General features: G+C 48.3%; 1 protein-coding gene and 1 long non-coding RNA gene across 2 annotated transcripts; one reads left to right on the top strand and one right to left on the bottom strand.

Annotated features, from left to right (window-relative positions):
* Positions 1-1711: 1711 nt before the first annotated feature.
* Positions 1712-19774, bottom strand: prickle2b (prickle homolog 2b). The gene is made up of 8 exons (XM_056437421.1): positions 19608-19774; positions 13857-14040; positions 9196-9309; positions 8784-8921; positions 6966-7169; positions 5805-5991; positions 3408-4298; positions 1712-3232 (listed from the first exon to the last, which is right to left on the bottom strand). Exons 2-8 carry the CDS (start codon positions 13986-13988, stop codon positions 2298-2300), a joined length of 2601 nt encoding a protein of 866 aa, XP_056293396.1. The 5' UTR covers positions 13989-14040; positions 19608-19774; the 3' UTR covers positions 1712-2297.
* LOC130208350 (uncharacterized) lies at positions 16653-24316 on the top strand. The gene is made up of 2 exons (XR_008834401.1): positions 16653-16848; positions 23413-24316. It is a non-coding gene; the product is annotated as an uncharacterized LOC130208350 (long non-coding RNA).
* The last annotated feature ends 1667 nt before the right edge of the window (positions 24317-25983 follow it).

Here is a 25983-nt window from a genome sequence, read left to right as displayed (position 1 = left end):
TTGTAAATACACTTTACTTACTTGAATTAAGAACATCTTTGAGCTAAATGTTTATGTCAGCGAGGCCCGATCACAACGCCGATTAGCAGCTATGATGTTAGCCATGTTCAAAATGTGAGTTTAGCTTGTGAGCATTTGGTTATATGCACTGAGGTCATCCCCCAATCACGATGCAACATTAAAATATGAAGTTATCACTATCCACTCTATATTTCAGTCTGGGATGGGGGGGGGGGGGGGTGACCCATAGATGGACGCCACCATCCCTAAAGCCACGCCTTTAGCGTTGTCATGCAAACTTCCACAAGTCATCGGCAGATTTTTAATAACTAAATCCCTAAACCTTTGTCAGCAGTTTCCAACGTGCATGCGCTGATGCAATAAACCTGAACTCCAGTGGCATCTGTTTCCAGGACAATGGGGCTCTGTTTATTCGAATGTGACGACGCCTCCATTTACCAAGCGAGTGTAAGAACCCCGGTGGAGTGTGACGCTCCTATAATCACCTCCTCGCCGCCTACCCAGTTTTCAACTCTTACTCGGACGTCCGCCAGGAACAAGAACTATCTCCGTCCATTTTAGGCGCGATCGCGATCAAACGTCCGAACCGGGGGGGGAAGAGCTGGCGCGCTGGTTAGGCTGACGCGTCTGAGCCAATCGACCCCACTACCCACCATTTCAGCCATCGACGGGCCGGATTTTTTTCACCACAGCGGACAGAACAAGTGCATTCCCTCCAAGCTCTAACGGGACATAAGCTGAAGAAGGAAGGCGCTGGCTGGGACCACCAATGTCTATGCTACAGACTGTTTTGAGCGTGCTGACTGGGATATGTTCAGGTCGCGTCGGACAAAACCGTCAGTAGTCTGGCGTCCTCAGTCACTGGCGATTGGCGCTGCCGCCGCCGCGTAACGCCGCCTTGACTCGAAATATGGCGGAAATAAAAGAGCCGCTTCGACCTCCCGTAAGACCATGAAGCTCCTCTCTCCTCCCTCCCCAGGCGAGGAATACATTCTTTTGCTCTCGGTTCGTGAAGCAGCCCGCGCCCCGCAGCAGCGCCGAGGAGACCAGCCTGCAACAGGGGATCGTGTTGAGTGAGCTCTCCTCTACTCCCTGTACCCGACTGCACGGCCATGCACAGCTCCAACGTCATCATCAAGTTCCTTGCTGAGGAAATTCAACATAGCCCCCGCATCCTCAGAACATTAGTACCGAGAGTGTTCTGACAGGTTGCCATCACTGACTGGGGAACTGCACCACCCCTGGGCGTAAGGCACACACAGAGGGGGTGGGCAGTACACAGTACACACATCGTTTGGAGCTTCCCCTCCATCCCATACATACCCAAGCGGTGGTGGTGGCCAGCCGGATGATGAAGAGACAATAACCACCCCGGCCACAACTGTTTCACCCTTCTACCGCAGGGGCTGGCGATACCAGTATCAAGTGCCGCTAAAAAACGCTGAGGGACAGCTTACCCTATTAACACTACACAGAACATATTCTGTGAATATCTATGGCCATGGTATTCTTTTTTAGTCTGCTACTGCTGTGGGTGTTTTTGCATAAAAATTTCACCTCTACACCACATTTGTTATTCATTTATGCGTTAAACAGACGGAGACGGTGACTGTTACGCTCTGTTGTGAGCACCAGACACACGTGTTGTCATTATTCCGGAGAGAAACACCAGCTGTCAATCAAAAACAAATCACTGAAATACTCCTTTATTCCAAATGCGGGACCAGGTCAGCCAAATAAAACATGCATACGTTGTTTTTGTCATATTCTATATCTACATTATAGATATTTAATCCATAAATGATTCTATCCATACAAAATATAAAAATATGTGAGGCCTCATTTACAACCATATGTACATGGACTTCCTTAACTTAAGTGAAATTATTAATTCATTTATCTATGTACATACTATGAACTGAACACAATAGTACAGTATATATCCTAAAAGCTGTCCCAAACTGACTACCTTGCACACTTGTCTTCTGCATGGAAATTAAGTCGTGATTAAAACAATACTGCGCATGTAACCGTTCGCCGTAATACTCGGGAGATATTCCGAAACATCAAAATGAACAAACATGCAAACACCGTGTGCTTTTTCACTGTTAACCGACTGTAATTCATCACTGACTTTCAATTACTTGATATTCAACACTCAACAACACTAAATATAAATGGACTGTGACTTGTATTTATGTTCCTGTTCCAGACGGGAGATGTTAGCGTACACAAGCTGGACGAAGAGTAATTTTCTTTACCGGACTGACGGGACGTTAGGAGATAATGCAGTTCTTGCTTTTTCTGCGTTTGCGGGTGTGTAGCTGCCCGCCGTGGTTGGGTCCTCCAACCTCGTTGTACTTGTGGACGAGCTCCTGGTTGCTGAGGTAGCGCAGCTGGACGGGTTTGGGGATCGGCTCGCCCAGGAAGTATCCTTCGTCCTCCGATTCGGACGACGAAGAGCAAGTGGAGCACCAGCCGTCGTCGTCGTAATCGTCCCAGGAGTACTGGTTCAAGCCGGAGCGGTGGCTGGCCCCGGGGTTCTGAAGAGTCAGGTCTGAAGTGGTTCTGGGGCACTGCCTGAAGGGTTGGGGCTGGTATCTCCCTCCACCTCCTCCTTCTCCTCCAAACTGGTCCCTGCCGCTCCTCGGTGGCGGGAAGCGGTCGTAATCCTCGCGGACGTGGAACTGTGGTCTTTCTTGAGGTCTGACCCGTCGCTCTGCCACCAAGTTGAGAGCGTTTTCTGAACGGGATCGGCGGGATCTTTGGGAGCGGTGGTGGTGGTGGTGCCGGCGCCTCTGGGGAGTCTCTTCTGGAGCCTCTATCCGGATACTTGCTCCTCTTCCAGCACCGATCCCACCCACCCTGCGCTCACTGATGGGCGGTAGGCGGGCGGCGTTGGCGCTGCTCACCAAACTCACCCTATCCTCCTCTTGGAAGGTGAAGCCAGGCGGTAGCTTAGTCATACCCATGCCGGGGTGACCGCAGTACTGCACCTTGTACTGGGAGGACCTGGGAGGATCCATTTCCAGGTAGGGCTGACCGGCGGCGAGGCTGTGAACGGATTCGGAGCTCCGAAACTGCACCGAGGAGTTCAGGGTGCCCATGTTGCTTTTCTCGGACACGTTCATTCCGGAGTCTTTGCTCAGGTCTGGCATGGAGAAATGAGAAAGGTTCTCCTGCCGCTTTCCTCCTCCATCTGCTGATTGGCCTGTGGGCAAAGATAGTAGAATTTTGATGTCGGTAGGCGGCATTTCAGATCACATGGCACAAGCTGTGATGTATACCGCCAACAATACACACAACTTCCCCATGTGAAGCCAAGAAAAGTTAAAGGAACCGACAACAAGGCCACGCCGAGGTCTAACGGCTGCTATTTCACCCACCTGTTGCATTGGACAGGGCCAGGGACTCCATGGATCCTCTGGGGGTCTGCTCCAGAGGGGTCAGTTGCTCCGTGAAGTTAAGTGCATTGATGGGGTTCCTGCTTCTTGCCATCTGGGTCGCTGCCGAAGGCCCCGTCTCTCTTTCCCTGTCCCTCTGGAAGCCGTGCAAACTGATCGAGCGCTTGTCCGAGGAGAAGCCGTCGTGGTGCTGAGAGCAATGGGTCACCTCCGTGAAGCTCTTTTGGGTCCTCAGCTTGGGGGGGTAGTACTTCTCTGGAGCCGGTTGTTGGAACCACATGTCGTTCATAGAGTGGCCCTTCATGGCTGAGATGGGTGGCCTCTTCAAGCCGTCGCTCTCCTTGACCCTGTGATCCTGCTGTTGAATCTTCTGCACGGAGCAGGCGGGGTTGTAGGCGGTCCTGACGTTGCACTGGCTCAGGAGCTGCAGAGGGGTGGGGTTGCCAGTCGGGTCCGATTGGGATTCGTAGTTATAGCCGTCGCCCGCTTGCTCCTGACTCTGCCAGGCAGGAGGCTCGCGCGTCAAACTGGGCGTTTGGCTGGAGAGACTCAGAAGATCCATTTGTAGAGACAGCGGGTCCACCTCGCCCGAGAATCTCTCGGTCTGACCCCCGCCTCCTTCGCCGCCGCTCTTCCCCGCCTTGGAGCTGCGTCTGGACTCCCTGGTGGATCGGGCGCTTTGGAAGGCCGAATCGGAGGAGTCCGAGCCGTTGGGCTCCTCCCCCAGACTGCAGGAGCGCGAGCAGAAGATCTGGCCCTGCTTGGGCAGGAAGGGCCGGCCGAGCAGAGAGCGCTTGCAGCGGGCGCAGCTGAAGCAGCCCTCGGTGGCGTGCCAGTGCTGCCCGTCGTACGTCATCTGGCCTTGGTCGATGCCTGCGGGCGGGAGAGACGCACGGACGGGTTTATTGTCAAACGGCATCATGGGACTCATCTGTAAACGCACAATTAAAATACGGAGCGCCATGTGGATATCAAAGCGCTGGGAGTTTGGCGAGTTAAAATGTTGTTTTATGTGAAAATAGTGGCGCTTGTGGGGAGAGAAAATAAGAGCCGGAGGCCGTAACTTAACGGTTCCTGGGGGCAAAGTCGTTGTGGAGCTTTTCCCAGCATTGTACAAACACGTTGCTGTTTTTGACGACGCCTGCAGTTGTTTGCAGCGAGAAAAAAGAAAACCAGCTATTTGCTAATGGCTTCCATCTGGTTGCAGCATGTTTTTCTGATGGTTTCCATTTATAATCAGTTGTGTTTTTTTAGCCAAATACCTCTCTATATCCTGTCTAAAGAATAATTGCAGAGCACATTTGTTGAGAGATATGTGGCGAAATCACACCTAGGCATCCTGTTGGGGCAGGACACACACACACACATAGACACACACACACTAATGTGCTAATTTGAAGGTTTCCCATTGAAAAATCCCCCGTTTCTCCTCTCAGAGGGTTTTTTTCCTGACACTACAGGCCGTCTGATGTTTATATTTGTATTGAACTGACGCTTGGTGCATGGGTCTGTGATGAAAACAGATCCCGAGGGTGAAAGGTCACTTGATACCGTCATGCCTTTCACGCTGCATGATCTCTATATACACTACCGTTCAAAAGTTTGGGGTCACTTAGAAATGTCTTTATTTTTCAGAGAAAAGCACTGTTTTTTCAATAAAGATAACATTAATCAAAAATACACACTATACATTGTTAATGTGGTAAATGACTATTCTAGGTGGAAGCGTCTGGTTTCTAATGAAATATCTCCAGAGGTGTATAGTGGCCCATTTCCATCAACTATCACTCCAGTGTTCTAATGGTACATTGTGTTTGCTAATCACCTTAAAAGACTAATGTCTGATTAGAAAACCCTTGTGCAATTATGTTAGCACAGCTGAAAACAGTTATGCTGGTGATATAAGCTATACAACCGGCCTTCCTTTGAGCTTGAAGTTTGAAGAACAAAATTAATACTTCAAATATTAATCATTATTTCTAACCTTGTCAATGTCTTGACTATATTTTATATTCAATTTTCAATTCATTTGATGAATAAAAGTGAGTTTTCATGGAAGACACGAAATTGTCTGGGTGACACCAAACTTTTGAACGGTAGTGTATATATATCTATATAGTATGCTGTACATATTTCTGCGCTCTGTAAGCTGAGGTCTCTTGTGGCCCTGCCTCACATGCCAGGCCATGACATCATTCAGTCATAAACTGCTGAGAAACCAGGCCACCTCCTTTCTACGCGGGCTCTTTTCTACTCCGCGTAACACCGCGAATAGAAATGAGGTCACACCTTCATGCCCGATAATGTTCCACTTGATTCCTCCCATGTGTTCATGTATTTAGCGTGACATTAGCGTGACATTTTTCGCCGGCGGCATACCGATGTGTTCCCCGCAGGAGTCGCAGTACTCGGCGTAGAGGGACTCGAAGCAGGAGCAGCAGTAGGGCCGGCCCTCCTTCATGATGTAGCGCTGGCCCCCCAGCACCGTGTCGCACTCGAAGCAGCAGAAGTGCTTCATGTGCCAGTGACGCCCCTCCGCCTCGGTGCACTCGTCCGCGAGGATGATCTGAGGAAGGAGGAATGAAGTCGTTCGTCACCGGTCCTCGGAGGGTTAAAAGAAACAACCTCCGTTGAGTTATCGCCGCTCGCCGAACGACGGGACAAAGGCCCGGCGCTCCTTCAGAGCCCGGCGCTCTTCGGTCGTCCTCTCCGTCGGCGACTCGGAGAAGAGGCCGACGCGCGAGTCGGATCGAGATGGCGCGGTTGCATTTGAATTGTGCCGCTGCTAAAACACCGCGGCGCTGCTCAAGCGCTAACGGCGTCCTTGTCCCCCGCCTGCAGAGTGATAGTCAGTGCTAATGGTTTGGAGATCAAGATATTCAGCGCTGACTGACCTCATTAGAGCGGGAAAAAAACTCTGGCATTTAGTGAGCCTGAGTGAATCTTATGACAGCAGTTTGGCCTAATATATAGGCACCTGCAACATAACATTAAATAACTAGAATGGGCACTCGGTAGAGTGCATACCTTCACATATCACAAGATTGGGCATTGAATTATGAACATTTTGGCATTAGTTGCATGCCAATTGGATAAGAATTGACCGCGCTATGGTAAAAAGAAGAGTGTGACCTTTCCATGACCTTGACCTTTGACCCGATTGATCCCAAGATCTAATCAAATGGTCCCCGGATAATAACCAATCATCCCACCAAATTGCATGCGATTCAAGAGGATGTTGACCTTTTCATGACCTTGACCTTTGACCCGATCGATCCCAAAATCTAAGCAAATGGTCCCCGGATAATAACCAACCATCCCACCAAATTTCATCCAATTCGGTTTAAAACTTTTTTTGTTATGCGAATAACACGCATACAAATAAAAAAATTTAAAAAAAATAATAAAAAAATAAAAATTATACACGGCGATCAAAACATAACCTTCCGCATTTTCAATGCGAAGGTAAATAGCGTCTACCAACATTACAGGCGCAGTATGTTCAAGTGAGTGTGTGTGTGTGTGTGTGTGTGGGTCTACCTCGTCGCAGGCGGTGCAGCGCGGCTTCAGCCTCTCGGCGTGGTGCCGGCCGCAGTAGATCTTCCCGTCCTGGTAGAAGTAGATGAGGTCCACCAGCAGCTCGTTGCAGGCGCTGCACACGAAGCAGGCCGGGTGCCAGCACACGCTGTGACCGGCGCGCGACGCAAACACGGCGATGTCGCCGCCGTTTATCTGGCCGCCGCACTGAGAAGAAGAAGAAGAAGAAGAGGAGAGCGTTTAAGTTAATGGCTGCAGCTTGTGTGAATACTTAGAGCTCAAGTCTGATACAGAGTTCAAATTCTATAACTGTGCTAGTTTTTTGGAGTTCAAATTTTACATTTACTTTAACGCTTTTATCCAAAGTGACTTACAATCATGTTACATTCATACACCGGAGACACAGCTACAGGGAGACATTCAAGGTTATGCGTCTTGCTCAAGGGCGGGGATTGAACCGCCAACCCCCTGCTAACCACTGACCCACAGTCGCTCTGAAACTTGAGATCCGTACACCAAGCGGCCAAGCGGCGGACCTTTCTTCGCTCCTTATGTTTAACTAATTATGCGACGTTCATCCAGAATTACTTTATTTCCATCGTACGATAATTGCAAAAGTAAAAAGGCTGTAAAGCTGTTGCTGAGTTATGGAAGTCTTGAAGAGCAGTATCAATAAAGTATTGCATGAAGTCAGCGAGCGTCGAGACGGACTCCAATCGCATCCTCCGTGGGCTTGAATTGGTCCGAGGAACTCGAAAAAAACCCCCCCTTCTGGTTCCTGAAAGGATGGGCGCCATCTTGAAACGTGAAATGTGAAGTAATTCCTGGTTGCTGGGCTACCAGAGACAAGAAGAACTGATGGGATGTTGAGTCCTTTGTGAGCTCTTAATTGGTCTATAATCAATTGTATGGGATCTTTTACACGGTCATTATCGGTGCCGATAGAGATCGAGTTTATCCGATTGGCTCATCTCTGGATACCTGGACTGATCTGAAAGCACACGGGTGGGTTTACATGTGTGTGTGTGGGGGGGGGGGGGACAGAGGGTAAGTTAAATGGCTGCTGGAGGACGATGGAGAGAATAAAAGAAAGGGAGTGATATATGAGAGGATAAAAAGGAGAGCGAGATTGCCTCGGAGGTGAAAAAAGGTAGCGGAGCCAGAAAGATAAACGATAGGGGGGGTGCTAAGGAGATGGGGGGGGGGGGGGGGCGAAAGTTACAATCAGGTTATCCAGCCGAGGGGGCGGGGCTAAATCAATACACGGTCCCAGCAACCTTCTCCCTCATGCATGTGTGTGTGTGTGTGTGTCTGTGTGTGTGTGTGTGTGTGTCTGTGTGTGTGTGTGTGTCTGTGTGTGTGTGTGTGTGTCTGAGCAAATGAGAAACACAAGCTCTGGATACAACACATTCGATATTTGATGGGACTTCAGGTGCTGCGATGAAATATTTTGGATCGTGACGCACGAGTAATGAGATTTTAAAAACGGGTTCTAGGGGGAAATGAGACTCGTGCAACGCCTGGAGATCCTCCTCCTCCGAAGAAGAAGAAGAAGATGAAGAAAAAGAAGAAGAACAACAACAACAACGCAACGAGGTCACAGCATTGCATCTCTTGCCCTTTATAGGGCAACAGAAAACATTTATCGTACATCATTACAACAACACCGGGAACGCCGCGCGACTCATCGCCTTTCACGCCGCGACCTTTGATCTTGCCGCACTCGCTCAATAACTCACTCTCGCCACGCAGAGATGACATTTTTTGAGGGGGGGGGGGGTGAAGGTGAAATGCCCGGGCGTCTTTGATCTGGTCCCCTACCTGTTCACAGATGGCCCCCGTCATGGTGACGGGGAACGGCCGCACGTTGCCGCGGCCCAGGTACTCGCGCTTGCGCTGGTTGCTGAAGAGCTTCAGCTCTCGCTTCTCCTCGTCGTCCAGGCCGTTGCAGTAGCGCACCTGCACCAAAAAGAAGTTGTTTTAAGCATCATCAAACTACGCGTCATTACAAATGAATAGTTCTGTTATCTCAACGTCATACGGGAACGATTTAGAGATGTAGAAACACCTAGAGAACAAAACGCTTTGCACACAAACACCTCGCCCTCCGACTCCTCCCTTCTCTTCTCTTATCTCTGTATTGCCCTGAAGGAGGGCAGAGGGTGAGGGGGGGAGGGTAGAGGGATGGATGATAGGGTGGTGGTGGGGGGGGGGTCAGTTTTGGACCCCTCACCTCGTTGTCGTGGGGCGGGAGCTGGTGGAGCAGCTGCTTGATGCGGTATTTCTCTCCCGGGCTGTTCACGTAGGGCACCTTGTCCTCCGGCAGGGAGCCGTAGTACTGGTGGACCTGAGAGAGAGAGAGAGAGAGGGGGGGGGAGAGAGAGAGAGGGAGAGGGAGAGAGAGAGAGGATGAGAGGATGAAGAACAACAACGTACCTGAGTCGTGTCTAGACCTCGTAACTCACTATAGTTTCATTCTACACAGGGGTCAGGCCGGCACACGTGAATGTGATCGGAGGGGGGGGGGATTTTTAAATGGAGATTGGAAGGGGGGGGGGCAGAGGTTAAGGACAGAAGAGGAACATTGAGAGGGTTACGAGAGGGAACTGAACAACAGAAATGGACTGTAACGTGTCAATAAAAACACAATTAAAGGCACACCTGGGGGGGGGGCATCAACCACCTGACATTTTCCATCCCTTTTTGTAGCCGTCTGATCTTTCTTTGTGTGAAATACTGACGTACTGCACATGTACACATCCTTTAAAAACACACGTCCTTAAAGACCCATAAAGGTGTCTCAAAGAACCTTCAAAAAATGGTTCTTTAAGGCACCATTTATGGTTCCACAAAGAACTGTTCAAACCAGGGTTCTTCAAAGAACCATGTGCTTAAAGAGTTCTTCAAAGAACCTATAAAGGTGTCTCAAATGAAATCATGGTTCCTCAGTAGGTGAGGGTTCTTCGTAGAACCACAAAGCCTTAAAGAACCATTTACTTCTCGACTGATTTTTATTTATTTATTATTCTTTTTGTGTTATTTCTTAACTGTTCGTTTCACGTCATCTTTGTATTATATTTCGTCCTTTCTGTGGACTCCGGGAAGCTTAGCGGCCGCTAAGACGCCGGCTAACGGGGAACCAGTTAATAAAATAAACTAAACTAAAGACGACCGTGATGGAGACCGGCTGTAACACATCGGCCCGTAGAGACCCTGAACGTCTCTATTGTCATAGAGCGACACGTTCTGCATTTTATGGAGCATGTCCAGCGTCTGTCGCCGGGCAGCATCCAGAGCAGGAACTTGATTCTGTCCGCTCTGTTTTCATTGGCTTACACCGGCGTTGGCGAGGGGGACGCGGCGCCAACGGGCCAGCAGCGCCGGCTGGAGGACGCCGGCGGGGGAGGGGGGCGGTATTCATAAAAGATTGACTATGGTCAAGCACTGATAAATCACACAGCGCCTGTGCTTCCACATGAACACACACACACATACACACACATACACATGCTCGCAGAGAGCTAATGATAAATTCCGAAGCAATAACAACGGGGTTACAATCTAGAGGTGAAAGGTACGTTCCCGAGGAAAAGATCTAAAGACAGATACACACACACACACTTACATGACACACACACACACACACACACGTACATAATGGACACGGTTGCAGCGAGAGGCAGGAGGAGCAGCTTGCGATAATAACTGTAATCGAAAGCAGACGGAACTAAAGACAGGGAGAGATATATATTTTCTTCTTCTTCTGCGAACGGTCGTACGCAGAGGAGTGTTTTCGTAAGAAGCCGAAGCGGCGAGGATTTTTGCAACTGAGTGACAAGAGCGATCGGATCGGCAACAGCTGGTTTCTATTGTCGTTAATGGACCAGACAGCACGAGAGGGGAAAAGACAGCGCCAGGCCCCGGCCCTCGCATTCTCTCAACGAGCCACTTTTCCAGCGGTTATTTGGAGAGAGACGTTCATATTGTTGAGGAAAGTGCGCGCGGTCGTTGCGGCTAACGCAACGTTGTTTTCATAGCCGAGTGAGCGGAGTTAGCGGCTCTCTCATTCTCTCCGTCTTCTTCTCTTCTCACGTCTTTTGGTGAGATGTGTGATTCAATGCTCCCGTTCTTTTTTTAAAAGGCCTAGAATTGGCACGAAAATTAAGACAATACGGAAAGGACTAGAAGTCCACAGCCAAGCTAGCAGCTCGGTGAGGTTGTGTAGCGCGGCATCGAGCTACATGCTAGCTAACTCAGGTGGTTCTGGAACCTTTTCCGCCACGTCCCACTTTTGAGGAAGAAAGATGTCGATGCCGCACCTCCCCGACAAAAATGTTTAACAAAAATGGTCCATGTTGAGCTCTTATTTTGAAGGTCAGCGAGCTACATGCTAACTCAAGTGGTTCTCACACTTTTGCTGTCAAGCCCGACTTCGGAGAAAGAAATATGTTGATGCCGCAACAAAAAATTGTAACAAAATGGTTGACATGTTGAGCTCTTGTTTTGAAGGGCAACAGCGGGAAAGACGATCTCTCGGCCGTCGCGCGTGCGCAGCGTAGGCTAACCTGTTAACGGCGTAACGTAAACATTTACTCGAAAGTACATGCATCTTGCTCTTTATTTATTCATTACCTAGTTCTATGTCTGTGTACTTTAGAATATGTGAAGTTCCTCAATAACTTGAAATATAAAAACATCTGCATTTCCCCTTGCGCCGCACCTGTAATGCCTCGGCGCACCACTAGAGGGGCACCACCCCACAGTTTGAGAACCACCGTGCTAACTAGTGCTGATTCTCCTCGGGTCCATTTTGGAAACAGGTCAAACTCGCCTTGGGTACCTTTTTAAACCGGCGAGGACATGAATCCACACCAGAGCTGTGGCTCTCTCTCAGAAACTGGAAACTCTTCTGCTTTGCACCAATAACCCTGAAACTTTATTCAGTATTCAAGGGAAATCAACATCCTGGTCCACGCCGAGGAGAGTCTGCACATTGGTCTGCAGACTGGGGGGGGAGAACAAATAAATATTTAAAAGCCAGATAGAGAGGCCAATGCCGAGTAACATTCTTGGCCCTCGACGAGCTGTAACTTGGCAACGTCGCATAATTATATTTGAGGAAGGATGGAGAGAGAAGAGCGCGAGGGGGAGACGGCGGGAGAGAGAGAATGTTGGCAGGCGCTGCTCCTCCGCACTATAATAACACCTCCCGCCGCGCGGTAATGGCCGTGTTTCACGCGACCGCCGTCTGTATTTCAGTCCCCCCGGTAAGTGGCGAGCTATTGCGCTCGTAATTCTCAGATCCATCCGATTGAATACGGTCTGAAATCTCTCGTTACAGAGCGGCGACTTTCCACCGCCGCCGCCGCCGGGCTCCCGACGGGGGGAAACCCAAACCCTCCGTTTAGATCCCGGAGATTAGCTTTGTGTTTACCGTCTCCCTCCTCGTCCTCCCTTTCGTTCTTTAGCTCGTGCAGAGGAAGGAAGGCCGGCTGTTTGAAAAGCTCCACGTCGGGGTGAGCTTCCGCTCCTTTGGAGCAGAGGTCACGCCGCGTGTTTCCACAGCTTGAACGACTTGGACGGCAGGTCGGGGGGGGAATAGAAATCACGATCGCGATGGACACTTTTCATCTGGACCAGAGGCGCCGAACACATCGGCATCACGGCCCCCTAAGGGCTGGAACTGAAACGCGGTATGAAACTAGACCCCGATATAGTGTTAAATAACTCTCTTTGCATTTGATTATTGTTTATTCAAGTGTAGAAATATGGTACATAAGAAGATTTCTCCAATTTTAACGTTCATTTGAAACCTTCAAAATAAAAGCACGGGATATTTTTCTTAACTTTCTTGAAGAAAAGATGATCGGATGTTTTTAAAGCCGTCAGGGGGCCACATAAAATGACGTGTGGGGCCAGATTCGGCCCGCGGGCCTTTTGTTTGACACCCGTCACGTAGACCACAGGTGTCAAACACAAGGCCCGCGGGCCAAATCCGGACCGCCACATCATTTCATGTGGCCCCTGAAAACTTGAAAGACATGTTCATCACCTTTTCTTAAATAAATGTAAGAAACATATCCTGTGCTTTTATTTTGAAGGTTTCAAATTAAATGGATTTATGTTATAATATTAGAGATCATTTCTTTTGTACACTATTTCTACACTCAAATAAACAATAATCAAATGCAAAGAGAGATATTTAACAATGTGTTGGGGAGTAGTTTATGGGTTTTATGTTTTAGTCACAACCCTTTGACGTAGATTGTTAAAAACACTTTTGATTTGTCACTATTTAGTTTTATTTCCAAGGTTATTCAGTCCAGTTTCCATCATGGCTCAACTGTTACAGAGGTATTATATATATATATACAAACAAGTCGAGAACCTTGACCCCGGGGTCAGACATGTGACCTCAGTTCCCCGGAGGTGAGAAGAAAGATGTCGATGCCGGACCGCGCCACAAAAATGTTTAACAAAATGGTCCATGTTGAGCTCTTGTTTTGAAGGGCATCGAGCTACATGCTAACTCAAGTGGTTCTCAAACTTTTTCTGTCAGATTGTCAATTCGGAGGAAGAAATATGTTGATGCCGAAACAAAAAATTGTAACAAAATGGTCCATGTTGAGCTCTTATTTTGAAGGGCGGAAGCAGGAAAGACGATCTCACGGATGTAAGACCTGGCGAGTCGCCGAGAATCTCGGCCGGCGCGCATGCGTAACGTAAACATTCCCGACCTTGACCCCGGGGTCAGACGTGTGACCTCGGCCCCCGGCGGGGAGAACATGGCTCTGGCCTCTTCACTTCATTGCTTTCAGCTCATCAACCGAATGAAACCAGCTTCCATGAAACGCTTCTATCGACCTAAAAAATGGAAACGCTCGCTGCCGGTACCTGTTCGGGTTTGAGTCCCGGCGGCACCCAGGCGTACTCCTCCAGGGCGCAGCCCGAGTCGTCGTCCGAGGTGGAGTTCCTCTGGAAGTCGTACATCAGCTTGGTGACCGTCTTCTCCATCTCCACCGGCATGGCGGTCACTGCATGCTCCTCACGGCGACACTTGCAGTGCACACAGATCTTCCTGCGACGAGAGAGACGAAGAGCGTCAGGCCGGCGGAGCGCTGTGTGTTCGACGGGGAACGTTTGAATAAAAGATTTACTGCAGTAGGAGATGGATTAGAAACGAGGGTTAACCTTTATTTGACCTCAGAGCAAACCACCGAACGGAGTCTGGGTTTATTAAACCGCTATGTAAACATGAACACATCGGGGGGGTAGAGTTCCAACAGAAACACGCCGTCATGCTGCGGTGGCCGGGCGCCTGTTGGAGACTCCATTAATCACCAGAAGTACAGTAACCTCAGACTACCTGTTAAAAAACACCAAGAAACGAGAAGTTTATTATTACAAGCAGGAGGCAGGAGTGATGGAAAGCAGCGCCACACACACACACACACACACACACACACACACACACACACACACACACGTTAGTTATTTCTTATATTTATTGATTTTTTTGGGTCTACCTACCTAGTACAGGCAATACAGAAAGGACACACAACAAAAACAAAAACACTATTAAATAATCTAAAATAAGGGGCATCTTTTTGCCCCTCTCCTCGTGATATCAGGGGTACAATTATATTTCTTTAGGGGCAGTTTAACCCTTTGCCTTCGTGTGTTTCCGACGCCGGGTCACTTTCCCCGAGTGGAGACCCTCAGACACACAGACCTCCTGACCGCCGGGAGCCTCTGCATGAAGAGGAGGCCTCTGGATGAAGAGGAGGCCTCTGGGTGAAGAGGAGGCCTCTGGGTGAAGAGGAGGCCTCTGGGTGGCCATAAGGTTGCATCTCACTCGCCCTCAGGCAGCCAGATCGGGGAGACAATCCCATTACCGCGCCAGACGGACACCGGGAGGCGGAGCTTAGAGACACCGGGACGCCGCTTGATCGGCAGACAGCGCCGCGTGGAGCGCTGGCCGAGCCCCAGCCTCTCGTCCACGGGTCGAGTCTCTACGAACAAAGCACTTCACGGCCGATTGGCGGAGCACAATTTGGTGTTTTTCCATGAAAACATTGAGGAGGTTATAAATAATGATTTTTATTGTAAATATTAATGTAGTTCTTCTTGTGGCTCAAAGGAAGGCCAGTTTTATAGCTTCTCTCAGCAGCATAAATGTTTTCAGCTGCGCTCACATAAAAAGGGTTTCACGGGTTTTCTACCCCTCCGTTAGTCTTCTAAGGCGATAACACAATGTACCACTAGAACACTGGAGATGGGCCTCTACACATGTAGAGACTTCATTACAATAAGCCTCATAGTCTAATAGTCTTATCATTGCCTAATAATGTTATTATTGCCATTTTTATGACAATTGCTCATATACTGTAAGCCTAAATAAGTATTTATTATTTTTCTAAAGGTTAAATGTTATTTCAAAAGGTTCAAAGAGTGCCCTCAATTTCTTTTTCGATGCTCCTGGATTTCAGTCAGTGGAGGAAAATTGCCCCCTAAAACATATGTATTTACAAATTAACCCCTAAATAATCTGTGCATTTCTACCCGGCGACAGACAAAAGGACGTGAAGGATTACGCTCGTCGGGACTCTTCCAGTCTTCTGACATGCAGCCAGCTGGCGAGCAGCTATTTCTGCCTGGGGGGTGGGGGGTGAGGGGGGGGGGGGGGGTGATAAGACTATACAAATAGACGGAGCTGAAGGAAAGCATTTCACACACCGCATTCCTTCCCGAGAAGGACACGTCACACACACCCCGTGCACGGATAAGTGTGTGGAGTTCAATGTGGAGGCGAGGGACATGTGACACACCTCTCCCTCTCCCTCTCTCTCTCTTCTCTCTCTCTCGACCCACCGGATCAGAACCCACCGGAGGAACACTTACATATGTTTTAGGGGGCAATTTCCCCCCACTGACTGAAATCCAGGAGCATTTAAAAAGAAATTGGGGGCACCTTTTCAAATTTGTGAAATAACATTTAACCTTTGTTCAAAAATAATAAATATACTTATTTAGGCTTACAGTTTAAAAGCAATTGTCATAAAAATGGCAATAATAAGAATATAAGGCAATAATTAGACTATTAGGCAGTGGTCCACAGATTCAAAATGTTTTCTTATAATCAGACAATCATTTAAAATGGTATTCTTATTTCTTTGTGGTTATTTATAGTTCTAAAAAAATTCAAACAGCTTCCAACAACTATTATTTTTTAATTTTAAATTATATTTATTGAACAAAACAAAACGCTATTAAATTATTATAATTATTAGAGGACATTATGGGGGCATGTGTTGCCCCTCTCCTCGTGATATCAGGGGCAACAATTGTATTCTTTTTTCTTTGTGGTTATTCATTGTTATAAAAAAATTGAAACAGCTTCTAACAACTATTATTCTTTTTTTATTTCTATTTTAAATTATATTTATTCAACAAAACAAAACGCCATTTAATTATCATAACTATTAGAGGGTATTATGGGGGCAACATTATATTTCCGAGTAGCAGTTTTTGCCCTCGCTAGTCCAGATGTGGGCTCAGATGTTTGAGTGAATCCCCCCCCTCCCCCATCTCCCCAGAACACACTGTGGGCCGACCAGAGCCTGGAGCTCCGCCCCTCTCCTTCCACCCTACCAGCACACTTCGTGCACATGCCTGGGATTTCCCCTCCGCTGGAACCTAATCCCCCCGAGTTTCCCCTTCTAATCCACGCCGTGTCCAATGAGGAGAGAGTTGAGGCACTTTTGTCCTACGAGTCGAGCGCATCACGGTCGCCTCGTCACGGTCGAGAGAAATTGGAACGTTCTTTATCCGAACGCGACGTTCGGATGTAAAACGCCGGCGTGTGATTGGTCGATGGGAGCGTGAGGTTTGTATTGTTGTCGGATGTGTGAGCGTGATGTCAGCGGACAATGATTCACCATATCGGGTTAATTATCATCGCCTTCGTTGGTCTAGATTAGTCTTTGTAACCCGGGGTAACGGTGGAGGGGGGAGGGGTTAATCCGTAACCGGAGACGGACGTGTTGCCGAGACTCGGTTCGATCGCTTCGGGTCGCCCGCACTCGTGATCTCAAACATTTGGCTGAACAAGCTAAATTAAAAACTGGTATTTAGCATCTGAGTCAATAAGCTAACGGGTCGAGTGAGGATCGGCTCTGAGAAGCAAACACAGGGCGGCGGTGATCTCCGTGACCTCAGGGCGAGGAGGCCGTCTCCAAGATAACATTCAGAAAAACATCCGACGGCCTCCCGGAGTCTCGCTCCATGAACCGCTGAAGCTCTTCATCACGGGAGAAGGACAGATTATTAAAATCGGATTATTAGAATCCCATCTTCAGACGGCGAGAGTGGAGAGAGAGAACAGCTGGGCGCACACACTGCCGCCAAGACCCTTCTTCCTCCTCCGCTTCTTCATCTTCTTCCTCCTCCTTGTTCTTCTTAGTGCAATTATCTTCTCCTTCTTCCTCTTCTCCTCCTTTTTCTTCTTCTTCCTCATCCTTCTTGTTCTTCTAAGAGTGCAATTATCTTCTTCTCCTTCCTCCTTGTTCTTAACCTCCTTCTCCTTCTTCTTCCTCCTTCTTCTAGTGCAATTATCTTCTTCTCCTTCGTGGCCTTTTGTTGAACACAACTTTCGGTGTTTTGAAAGCTGTTGTTGGGGCTTCAGTGATGATGATGATGATGATGATGATGACAATGATGATGACGATGATTCGTACCTCCACCGGGCTCGCAGCCGGCTGCGTGCCGCCGGCTGCGTGCCGCCGGCTGCGTGCCGCCGGCTGCGTGCCGCCGGCTGCGTGCCGCCGGCTGCGTGCCGCCGGTCTCAGTTGAACGTGACTGGAGGTGTTTCCCCACAAAGACAAACCGGTTTCCATTAGCGGTCCAATTAGTCAGAACCAGATGCGAGGACACAGAGACATGTGGCCCGGGTCCACCTGTCACAGCACATTACACACAGCCAATACCTGCTGGCCCGAACCCCGACTGGAACACACACACACACACACACACACACACGTTGTGTGTGTTTTTAATGGCAACCGACGTCCATCGCGTCACGTGAAACTCAAATTGGGCGTGAGATTTACATTCTTCATCGTGGAGCATTACGAGTGTGTGAAGGAGAAGTGGGCCGTTGAGTTGCATTATGGGAAACGTAGGAGAGCCGGCGTTTAAATGATTACAAAGTACAAAACCTCTGGAACGCTCCTCGTTAGCCTCGTGGGAGATGTAGTTGGGAAAGGATTATTAGTTATTAATTACATTATAATTGTTTATGTGCAGAACTCAGTCATCTGACATGTTTCTACTCATTGCAACCCGAAAGCCAGCGGAAAGTATAGTAATAATTGGGACTTAGCTTAACTAGCTTTATAATGCAACTTAAAGTAACTTGTGAATGGAGATCGCTGTGACACACACATACACTGTACACACACACACACACAGAAGAGAATGGTACAGGACTCGCACCGGTAGGGAGCCAACAATACGCGATACTCAGGATCACATTACTTAATAATTCTAAATTAAACTATTTTGGAGGGGAACCGGGGGAGTCAAAGCTTCGGCCCAGACAGCGGGACACACTGCCAGGTCCTCGGTGAATGGCTTCACCAGGCGTCGCTCTCCTGGCCTACGACTCGGTCCTTCTAGCTATTTAATTGGAATATAATGTTAACTTGAAAATCAGCAACAAACGCAGGCCAGAAACTGTGTTGCGTTCAGGCTCCCACTCAACTCAATAGGTGTTTTGAGCCTCTCTCAGACCCCAAAGTAGTCCAATGATCCCGCGGCCAGCTGCTGGAGCTCCATTATTCATTATCCCCCTGTCAGTCCATTCATGTGCTAATCCAGTGACCCTATACACTGCTAAAAAAAGAGAGAAGTAGCCATCTAAATGGCTCAATTAGCCTGCATTGAGTCTCAAAACGCTCTCCTTAAAATAACTGCCACGGAGCAGCGGTAATGCCACCACTTGATTCCAGAGCAGCCAACGGGAAATTAAGAGAGCCGGTTAACTGGAACGACTTCATAAACACGACAATAGGATAATAACATGTCGATGTGGAAGAATGCACTTCATATTTGACGGGTGCTTATTATCTTAATATCTTTACTTATCAAGAAAGCTAGTAATCCATATGGCACAGAGTTGGAACAACAAAGACTTCATATAGTGCTGGAAAGCGCACAGTAGCTTGACCACTGCGCCCCGGGGGGTGGGCTGGGTGGGGTGGGGGATACAACCCAGTGCTATACGGCTTTAGAGAGAACTCTGCATTCTGGGGGTTCCTCACATCCAAATAACACGCGGTTTCACGTCGTGAATGAGCAAAAGAGACGCAGAGAAATAAGGTGCGTCTTAGTTGGAAAGTGCGCAGACTTTAAATCCGGCACGTTTAAAAAAAAAATCTTCCTGCGACTATTTGACGCACAGATTTCATAAAGAGTGTAAAAGCGAAACATCTGACATGATTTAGATGTTATACTTCATTGGCCTACATGTGTGACCTGGTTATCGTTCCCATTACGCACCATATGGATCGTCCGTCGCGCTATTTAAAAACAAAAACAACAAAAAACGCATCCAAACACAAACATGATCAACAATCAGCTGCTTACCTTCTTACAAACTGCGGCGGGGGGAAGACGCCATAGCCCGGAGCTCGGTGCTGCTGGTGGCGGCGCGGGAGTTAAAACAATGCATCTTCCTCCTTTTGCAGAATGTGTCGTACACGCAACTCCACAACACGCCACAGCGTTGCCACGAAAACACCCCGCTCTCACCCGCTGTGTGGCGTCTGCACCCCCCTCCTCCTCCTCCTCCTCCTCCTCCTCCTCCCTGCTACATTTACCCCCTGCGTTTAAAAAAAGCCTTTTGTCAACCTCCCCCCCCCCCCCCCCCTTCTGCTCTCCGCAAACACACTCGGGAGTTTCAGCAAAAGGAAGAGAAACGCGAAGACTTCGACGCGCGTAAAGCCAGATCCCCGTTTACTGATCCAAAGCAGAGCGCGTGTGTAGTCCGTTGAAATGTGTTGAACAATCCACCCCCCCCCCCCCCTCCACAAAAAAAGAAAGAATCCGAGATGAATCTCCACCCTCGGGAAGAGGAGCTGCTGCTGCCGGCTGGGAGTGAAGGTCCGCGCGGACTTTCGCTGCGTAAAAGGCACGGAGCGCTGGAGCTGCTCCACTCGCTGCAGGTCCGTCCCACTGCGCCGCTTTAATCCTCCACCGGTTTGCAAAGTGCGCACACATCACGCGGTCACTTCCGGTTTGTGTTTGCCAAAGCAAAAGCAACTTTTTTTTAAAAACGGCGTGGGATTATTATTTGGCTGAATTAAACGCTACAATGCACGGAGAAAAACAAGGGAAGAAACCTTCAGGAGAGCAAGAGAGGAGGAGTCCTCTCCAGGAGGGACAGAAGAATAGAGTCATGTGACCAGATGGACAGCAATACAGAGTTACATAAACACATTCAATGAATATGACAGAAATGATGAATGATTACGATCCAGACCTCCACAACCCATGAAAACTAAATCTCCAGAAGTAATCTACCCACTGGAGGACATCATTGTATTCTGTGGGCTATATATCTATATAAATTGCTAAATTCAATCATATATGCAAATTAGGTGTTGTTTTTGTAACTACATTTAAAAAAATGTTGCAACGGGAAATACCTGAGTGATAACTATAACAACACACACTACTGGGGACTCTATGTGGTGGAACACTGAGTAAAGCAGCCAATAATATAATATAATCTATTGAGAAATCCACTGGAAGGCCTTGTTTTCAAGCCAAATTAATAGTTTAGAATATTTCATATCCAACCTACCCATGAACACCTAATCACTCTTTATGAACTTAGTCTGGATGAAGACTTAATTGATTTATATTCATTTCTGAAAAGATGAAATCAAAGTAAATTTAAAGCTTTTATTTTGAAGCCGTCGTTTCGGGTCAGAGGCTCGTACTTCCTGTTTTACGGCAATTCTTTGGTTGACTTGACCCGCCCCCCCTCCCACCCCCCCCCATGGACGGATTAAGAAACCACGGGCCCCTGGGCCTGGACGTGTCAAGGCCCCCCCCCCCCACCCGCAAAAAATAAATAAAAAGTAAAAAAGTAATTTAAAAAAAATGTAAACATCGCTAACAAAACAGTCCGTATGGAACAACGATACCGGAGCTGAGCAGACAACATAACGTGAATTATATGACCATGACATGAATGACTTAAGCCTAGCATATACCGGCTATGGCGCATCGTGTCATATCATCATATCAATACAAAGTTAATAACAGCTACTTCACGCAGAGGCTCTGGCTTAGGGGCCCCCTGAGCTCATGGGCCCCTGGTGCCGGTAGGCTCGTTCGATAATCCATCCCTCAGTAGGACTATTGGGGCCCTGTTACTGACATGAATGACTTAAGCCCAGCATATACCGGCTACGGCGCATCGTGTCATATCATCATATTCATATCAATACAATGTTAATTACAGCGACGTCATGCGCGGAGGCTCAGGCCTAGGGGCCCCCTGAGCTCATGGGCCCCTAGGCCTGGGCCCGGTAGGCCCGTTGGTTAATCCATCCCTGCCCCCTCCCCTCTGCATGCTAATCTCCCCGGTGTGATGTCAGCAAGTCAGCCGCCCGACATTGGGTGTAATTAGCGGCGTGAATGACTGGTGCTCTGGGGGCCATTTGCATGTGAATTAAAACCACTTCCCCCGAATCCACTGGCCCGGGACGGGGAGGGTGGTGGAGGTGAGCCCCCCACCCCCACACACACACACCCCAACTGCAACCAAAACAGGGCTGTTTAACATAAGGAGATGGACAAAAGGCCTCCAGACCAATGGAGACCCACTGAATCCAAAACAAAAAGGTGGAGTCAATGTTCACTTTAAACTTGTCATCGAGCACCGGTGGGGTCCACGACTCATAAACAGAGGACAGAGGGGACCCACGCTTATCATTCACAGCCCTCCATGCATCCGACATGCATCTCGGCTACTTTAGAAGTCACACGAGGAGCGGTCTTTATTTCCCACATTGATGTTATAAAAATAAAATTAAAACAGACCTAAATATAATAAGCCACAGGGACATTAAAGCGAGGCTTCGCTGATGTTTACGATCCCCGCGTTGGAGCCAGCGAGCTCGGCTATTATTATGTAACAACGACATCAACAGCACAACAACAGATTGCCGCCATCTCAGCAGCTTTTTCTCCGGCTCCTTATTAATCTCCCCAACGCTCGCGTGACGATGAGCTCTGAAAGGCCGATTCTTTCCTCCCTCCTGTCCCAACAACGAGTGTTGAATGACCGCCTCTCGATATTTGTTTGTGTGACGCAAAATGTGTCGAGAAAAATAGAAGAAACTAACTTTTTCTGGCACTCAAAGCCGAACAGATTCGTGGACGGTTTTCCCAAAAAAGGCCGGGATGGAAGTGAGTGAGGAGAGTAATTAAATCAGGATTTGTGTATATTCTCCCCAAAAGTGCCCCTGCATGCTGCTGGAATAATTTAAATAGCTGCATGAGAATTTTTCTTCTTCTTCCATTTCTACTGAAAAACTGAACAACTTTCTTTTTTCCCCCCGGACCGCTCTGCAGTCTCTATGTCCTCCTTTCAGGAAACTGTCCCCACGGAGCACTAGCTCTGCTTTTCATCCTGCCCCTCTCACACGTGGCACAGGGCGACTCTGGCGCCCCGACTCCGTCTCGAACATGTAATTGCTCCCCGCCCCCCCTCTCCCCTCTTTACAAACACAAGAAGCATCAATTACAGCTCCATCCACGAGGGTTTTTAACGACGGGCTCTAAGTGACGGTGTCCTCTGCACAGAACGGCGTCAGCATGGTTTGGGGGAGGGGGGAGGAGGGAGAGAGAGGGGGGCATTCACCCCAAAAAGCCATTCACCCGTTTCCCCAACAAACATTCCGTCCACCGTCTTTTTTTTAAAAATCCACGAAGAGGACTGTGATAAAAAGCATGGCGGCCGGCTCATGGGGGACATACCTCGGAGAGCCTCCATGCCTCCTGCCACGCACGCCTGGTAATTTTAGACGGAGAGCCTAACAGGTTTACTCCCTTCAGAAGCATGCATACACATATCTTTTTGTGTGTCTCTATCAAAGCACAGGATGAGAGATAATGTAAATACATGTCTGTCTCCCCCCCCCCCCCCCAAGGCTGGGAGTCTTATCTCGAGTGTGCAAGAACGTTGTCGAGCCTCAAAAGGATCTGATCCCCCCACCCCCAGATTATTATATTCATATCTTAACTGATTCATGTGCTGCATGATATGGTCAGAAACAACACGCCTGATACCTCAACGGCTTTATCTGGGTTTGAAATGTCGCCGACGCGGCCTCCTCATCTTTATTTCTCATCTGCTTTTTACATTTATTTTTCATAGGAACACGAGTCTCCTCTCCTTTCATGTGGCAAATGCTGATGGCGATCACGGTGGAGTCAACACACACCGGGCAGCTGGGACTCGGGCCGACAGCTGATAGCCGGAGACATGCTGAGGGGGGAGAGGGAGCGGCGAGGCGTCTCTATCCGGGGTTTCTGAAGCACACGCGGAACGCTGAAGTATTCACACTCCCCCCCAAAACTCTGATCTCCAGCTGGCTCTGTGGGGGGGGGACCCCTTTAAACCGACTGGGCCGAGGCCGCCTTGGTTTTGAGTGCAGGGAGAAGGATGAAACATGAAAGAAATCAAAGACCTTTGCGGCTTTATCCCCTTTTTGGATACCAACAATTTGGAAAAAGTGCCCATTTTGAATTAAATTCAATTAAATGTGTTTATTTTATACAGCCCAATATCATAAATTACGATTTTTTTTTTTTTTGCCTCAGAGGGCTTTACAATCTGTACACATACGATATCCCTGACCTTTGACCTCACATCGGATCAGGAAAAAGTCCCCCCAAGAAAAAGAAAAAAACTTTCACGGGGGGAAAAAGTGAAGAGGATTTCTTCTCCGGGATGGACAGAAGCATGTCGTGTTTAGGAATGTGGACGCGTGAAAGCGAACGCGATTCGCATTTTTTTGGGCCTCATCTTCACGTCTCGCTCGTCTTCGTAAGCCAAGGTTTTCATCCCGCGTTTGAGCGTGGATCTTTGGAACGGGTGTGAACACTCTGGCCTTCGAATGCGGTCTTAGTTCGAGCCGGTTCCAAAAAGAAAAGAAAAACCTGGAGCTAAAATTTGCTAAAATCCAAAAAGTTCATTTTATTTCGGATTAATCATTAATACTTATGAGCCTGTGATATTTCAGTTTTTCTTTTTTAATAAATTTGCAAAGATTTCTACATTTCTGTTTTTTTCTGTCGAGATGAGGTGCTGAGTGAACATTCATGAGAAATAAAATGAACTTTTTTGATTTTTTGCAAATGGCTGCAATGAAACAAAAAGTGAACATTTGAAGAGATCTGAATACGTTCCGTAACGGTGCCACCGCCACCTCGCCACCGCCACATGGAGGGTGTAGCCGAGGATTAAACGGTTCCCCGGTTCCCCCGACCCATTCTGTGAGAGCCGTGTCCATTCTGACCTCCGCGTGCAGAACCTCGGCCCGACCGCTCAGATTATAGTGTGACATGAGACGGGAAGTGGGCTCGCTATGGGACCTCCACCTGACACCCGTGTTCCCATGCAGATAAGTGGCCATTATTCATTACCCCCCCCCCCCCCAGTTGAACATTAACTGGATTAATTCTGTTGCGAGTTGAAGGGTGAAATTGTATTTGTCCAACTGCTAAGGAAATGAAGAGTTGCCAGTTTGGGAGGAAATTCTAATGAGCAATGAGCTCTGGGGTGTTCGTCAGCAGAGAGACTAAAACTCAGAGGCCATGAAGCCACAGAGGGGGAAAGAAAAGAGAGATAAAGGGGGAAGACGGAAAAGAGGACGGACACTTAGTTACACTTAGTTTCACTTAGTTACACTTAGTTTCACTGAGTTACACTTAGTTTCACTTAGTTTAACTGAGTTACACTTAGTTTCACTTAGTTTCCCGCTCACCAAGGAACCGACTCCTCCAGTTTGTTGCCCCTCCTGGCCCACAACGGCTCTTCAGACCCTCGGAGCCTCCAGCCTCCTTATGTTTTACTTACACTCCCTCCCTCCCTTCCTCCCTTCCTTCCCTCCATTGACTGGTTTCCTTCATTGCCTGGTTCACTTCCTTGTCGGGTACGTAGAGCACGAGAATCTCTCGTTGCTCATGAATCCACAGCTCTGTAGCTCTGTAGCTCTGAAGCTCTGTAGCTCTGAAGCTCTGTAGCTCTGTAGCTCTGAAGCTCTGTAGCTCTGTAGCTCTGTAGCTCTGTAGCTCTGAAGCTCTGTAGCTCTGTAGCTCTGAAGCAGCGTGATGTTGCGGCTCCATGAATGAACGAGCCGCCTCCGACTCGCCGCCCACGCTCGGCGCCCTGCGGCACATTTCTCTGACTCAACGCTCTCATTCAGCCTCCGCTGATGTTCCACTTCCTCACCGTGTCACCATGACCCAGATGAGTGGTGCTCTCTCTCTCTCTCTGTTTCTCTGTTTCTCTCTTTCTCTCTCTGTGTGGGTTTTGGTTTCATTCACTACATTTTCCACATCAACTGAAGCTCTTCCGACTTGGACTTCTCGCCCTCGTCCTGCTGACCGGATGTTCCACCGTTAATAATGACTATGTTCTTCCTTCCTTCCTTCCTTGCCTGGCTTTCTTGCCTCCTTGCCTAAAATAAATAAATATAATAAATGAATAAAATGAATTAAATAAATAAAAGAGCCTTTTGGAAAAATGGAAATATTAATTGGACATTTGAGTTTCAGCACTAGTATTGTTCCTATGGTCCCAAAAGAGATGTGAGCGCACTAAAAGTGTCTGAAAACTGACATCTTAAGCATGTCTCTTTAACGAGAGGAAATAAGCAACAACCAATGTCAACATTTGAAAAGGAAAGTATTATTTTTTTAGCAGTTAATATATATACACACA

The sequence above is a fragment of the Pseudoliparis swirei genome, chromosome 18 (genome assembly GCF_029220125.1).
Source record: "Pseudoliparis swirei isolate HS2019 ecotype Mariana Trench chromosome 18, NWPU_hadal_v1, whole genome shotgun sequence".
Taxonomy (NCBI): Eukaryota; Metazoa; Chordata; class Actinopteri; order Perciformes; family Liparidae; genus Pseudoliparis; species Pseudoliparis swirei.
Note: the sequence above shows the minus strand (reverse complement) of the source record. Positions and strands in the feature narration are given on the sequence as shown.

Bases quoted from the DNA above. Each gene is read 5' to 3' on its own strand.
- prickle2b (XM_056437421.1), bottom strand. From the start codon at position 13,988: ATGCCGGTGGAGATGGAGAAGACGGTCACCAAGCTGATGTACGACTTC. The intron at 5,992-6,965 runs GTAGACCCACAC...CTCCTTCCTCAG, and splicing joins GCTGCACCGCCTGCGACGAG to ATCATCCTCGCGGACGAGTG. The intron at 4,299-5,804 runs GTATGCCGCCGG...TCCCGCCCGCAG, and splicing joins CTCCTGCGGGGAACACATCG to GCATCGACCAAGGCCAGATG.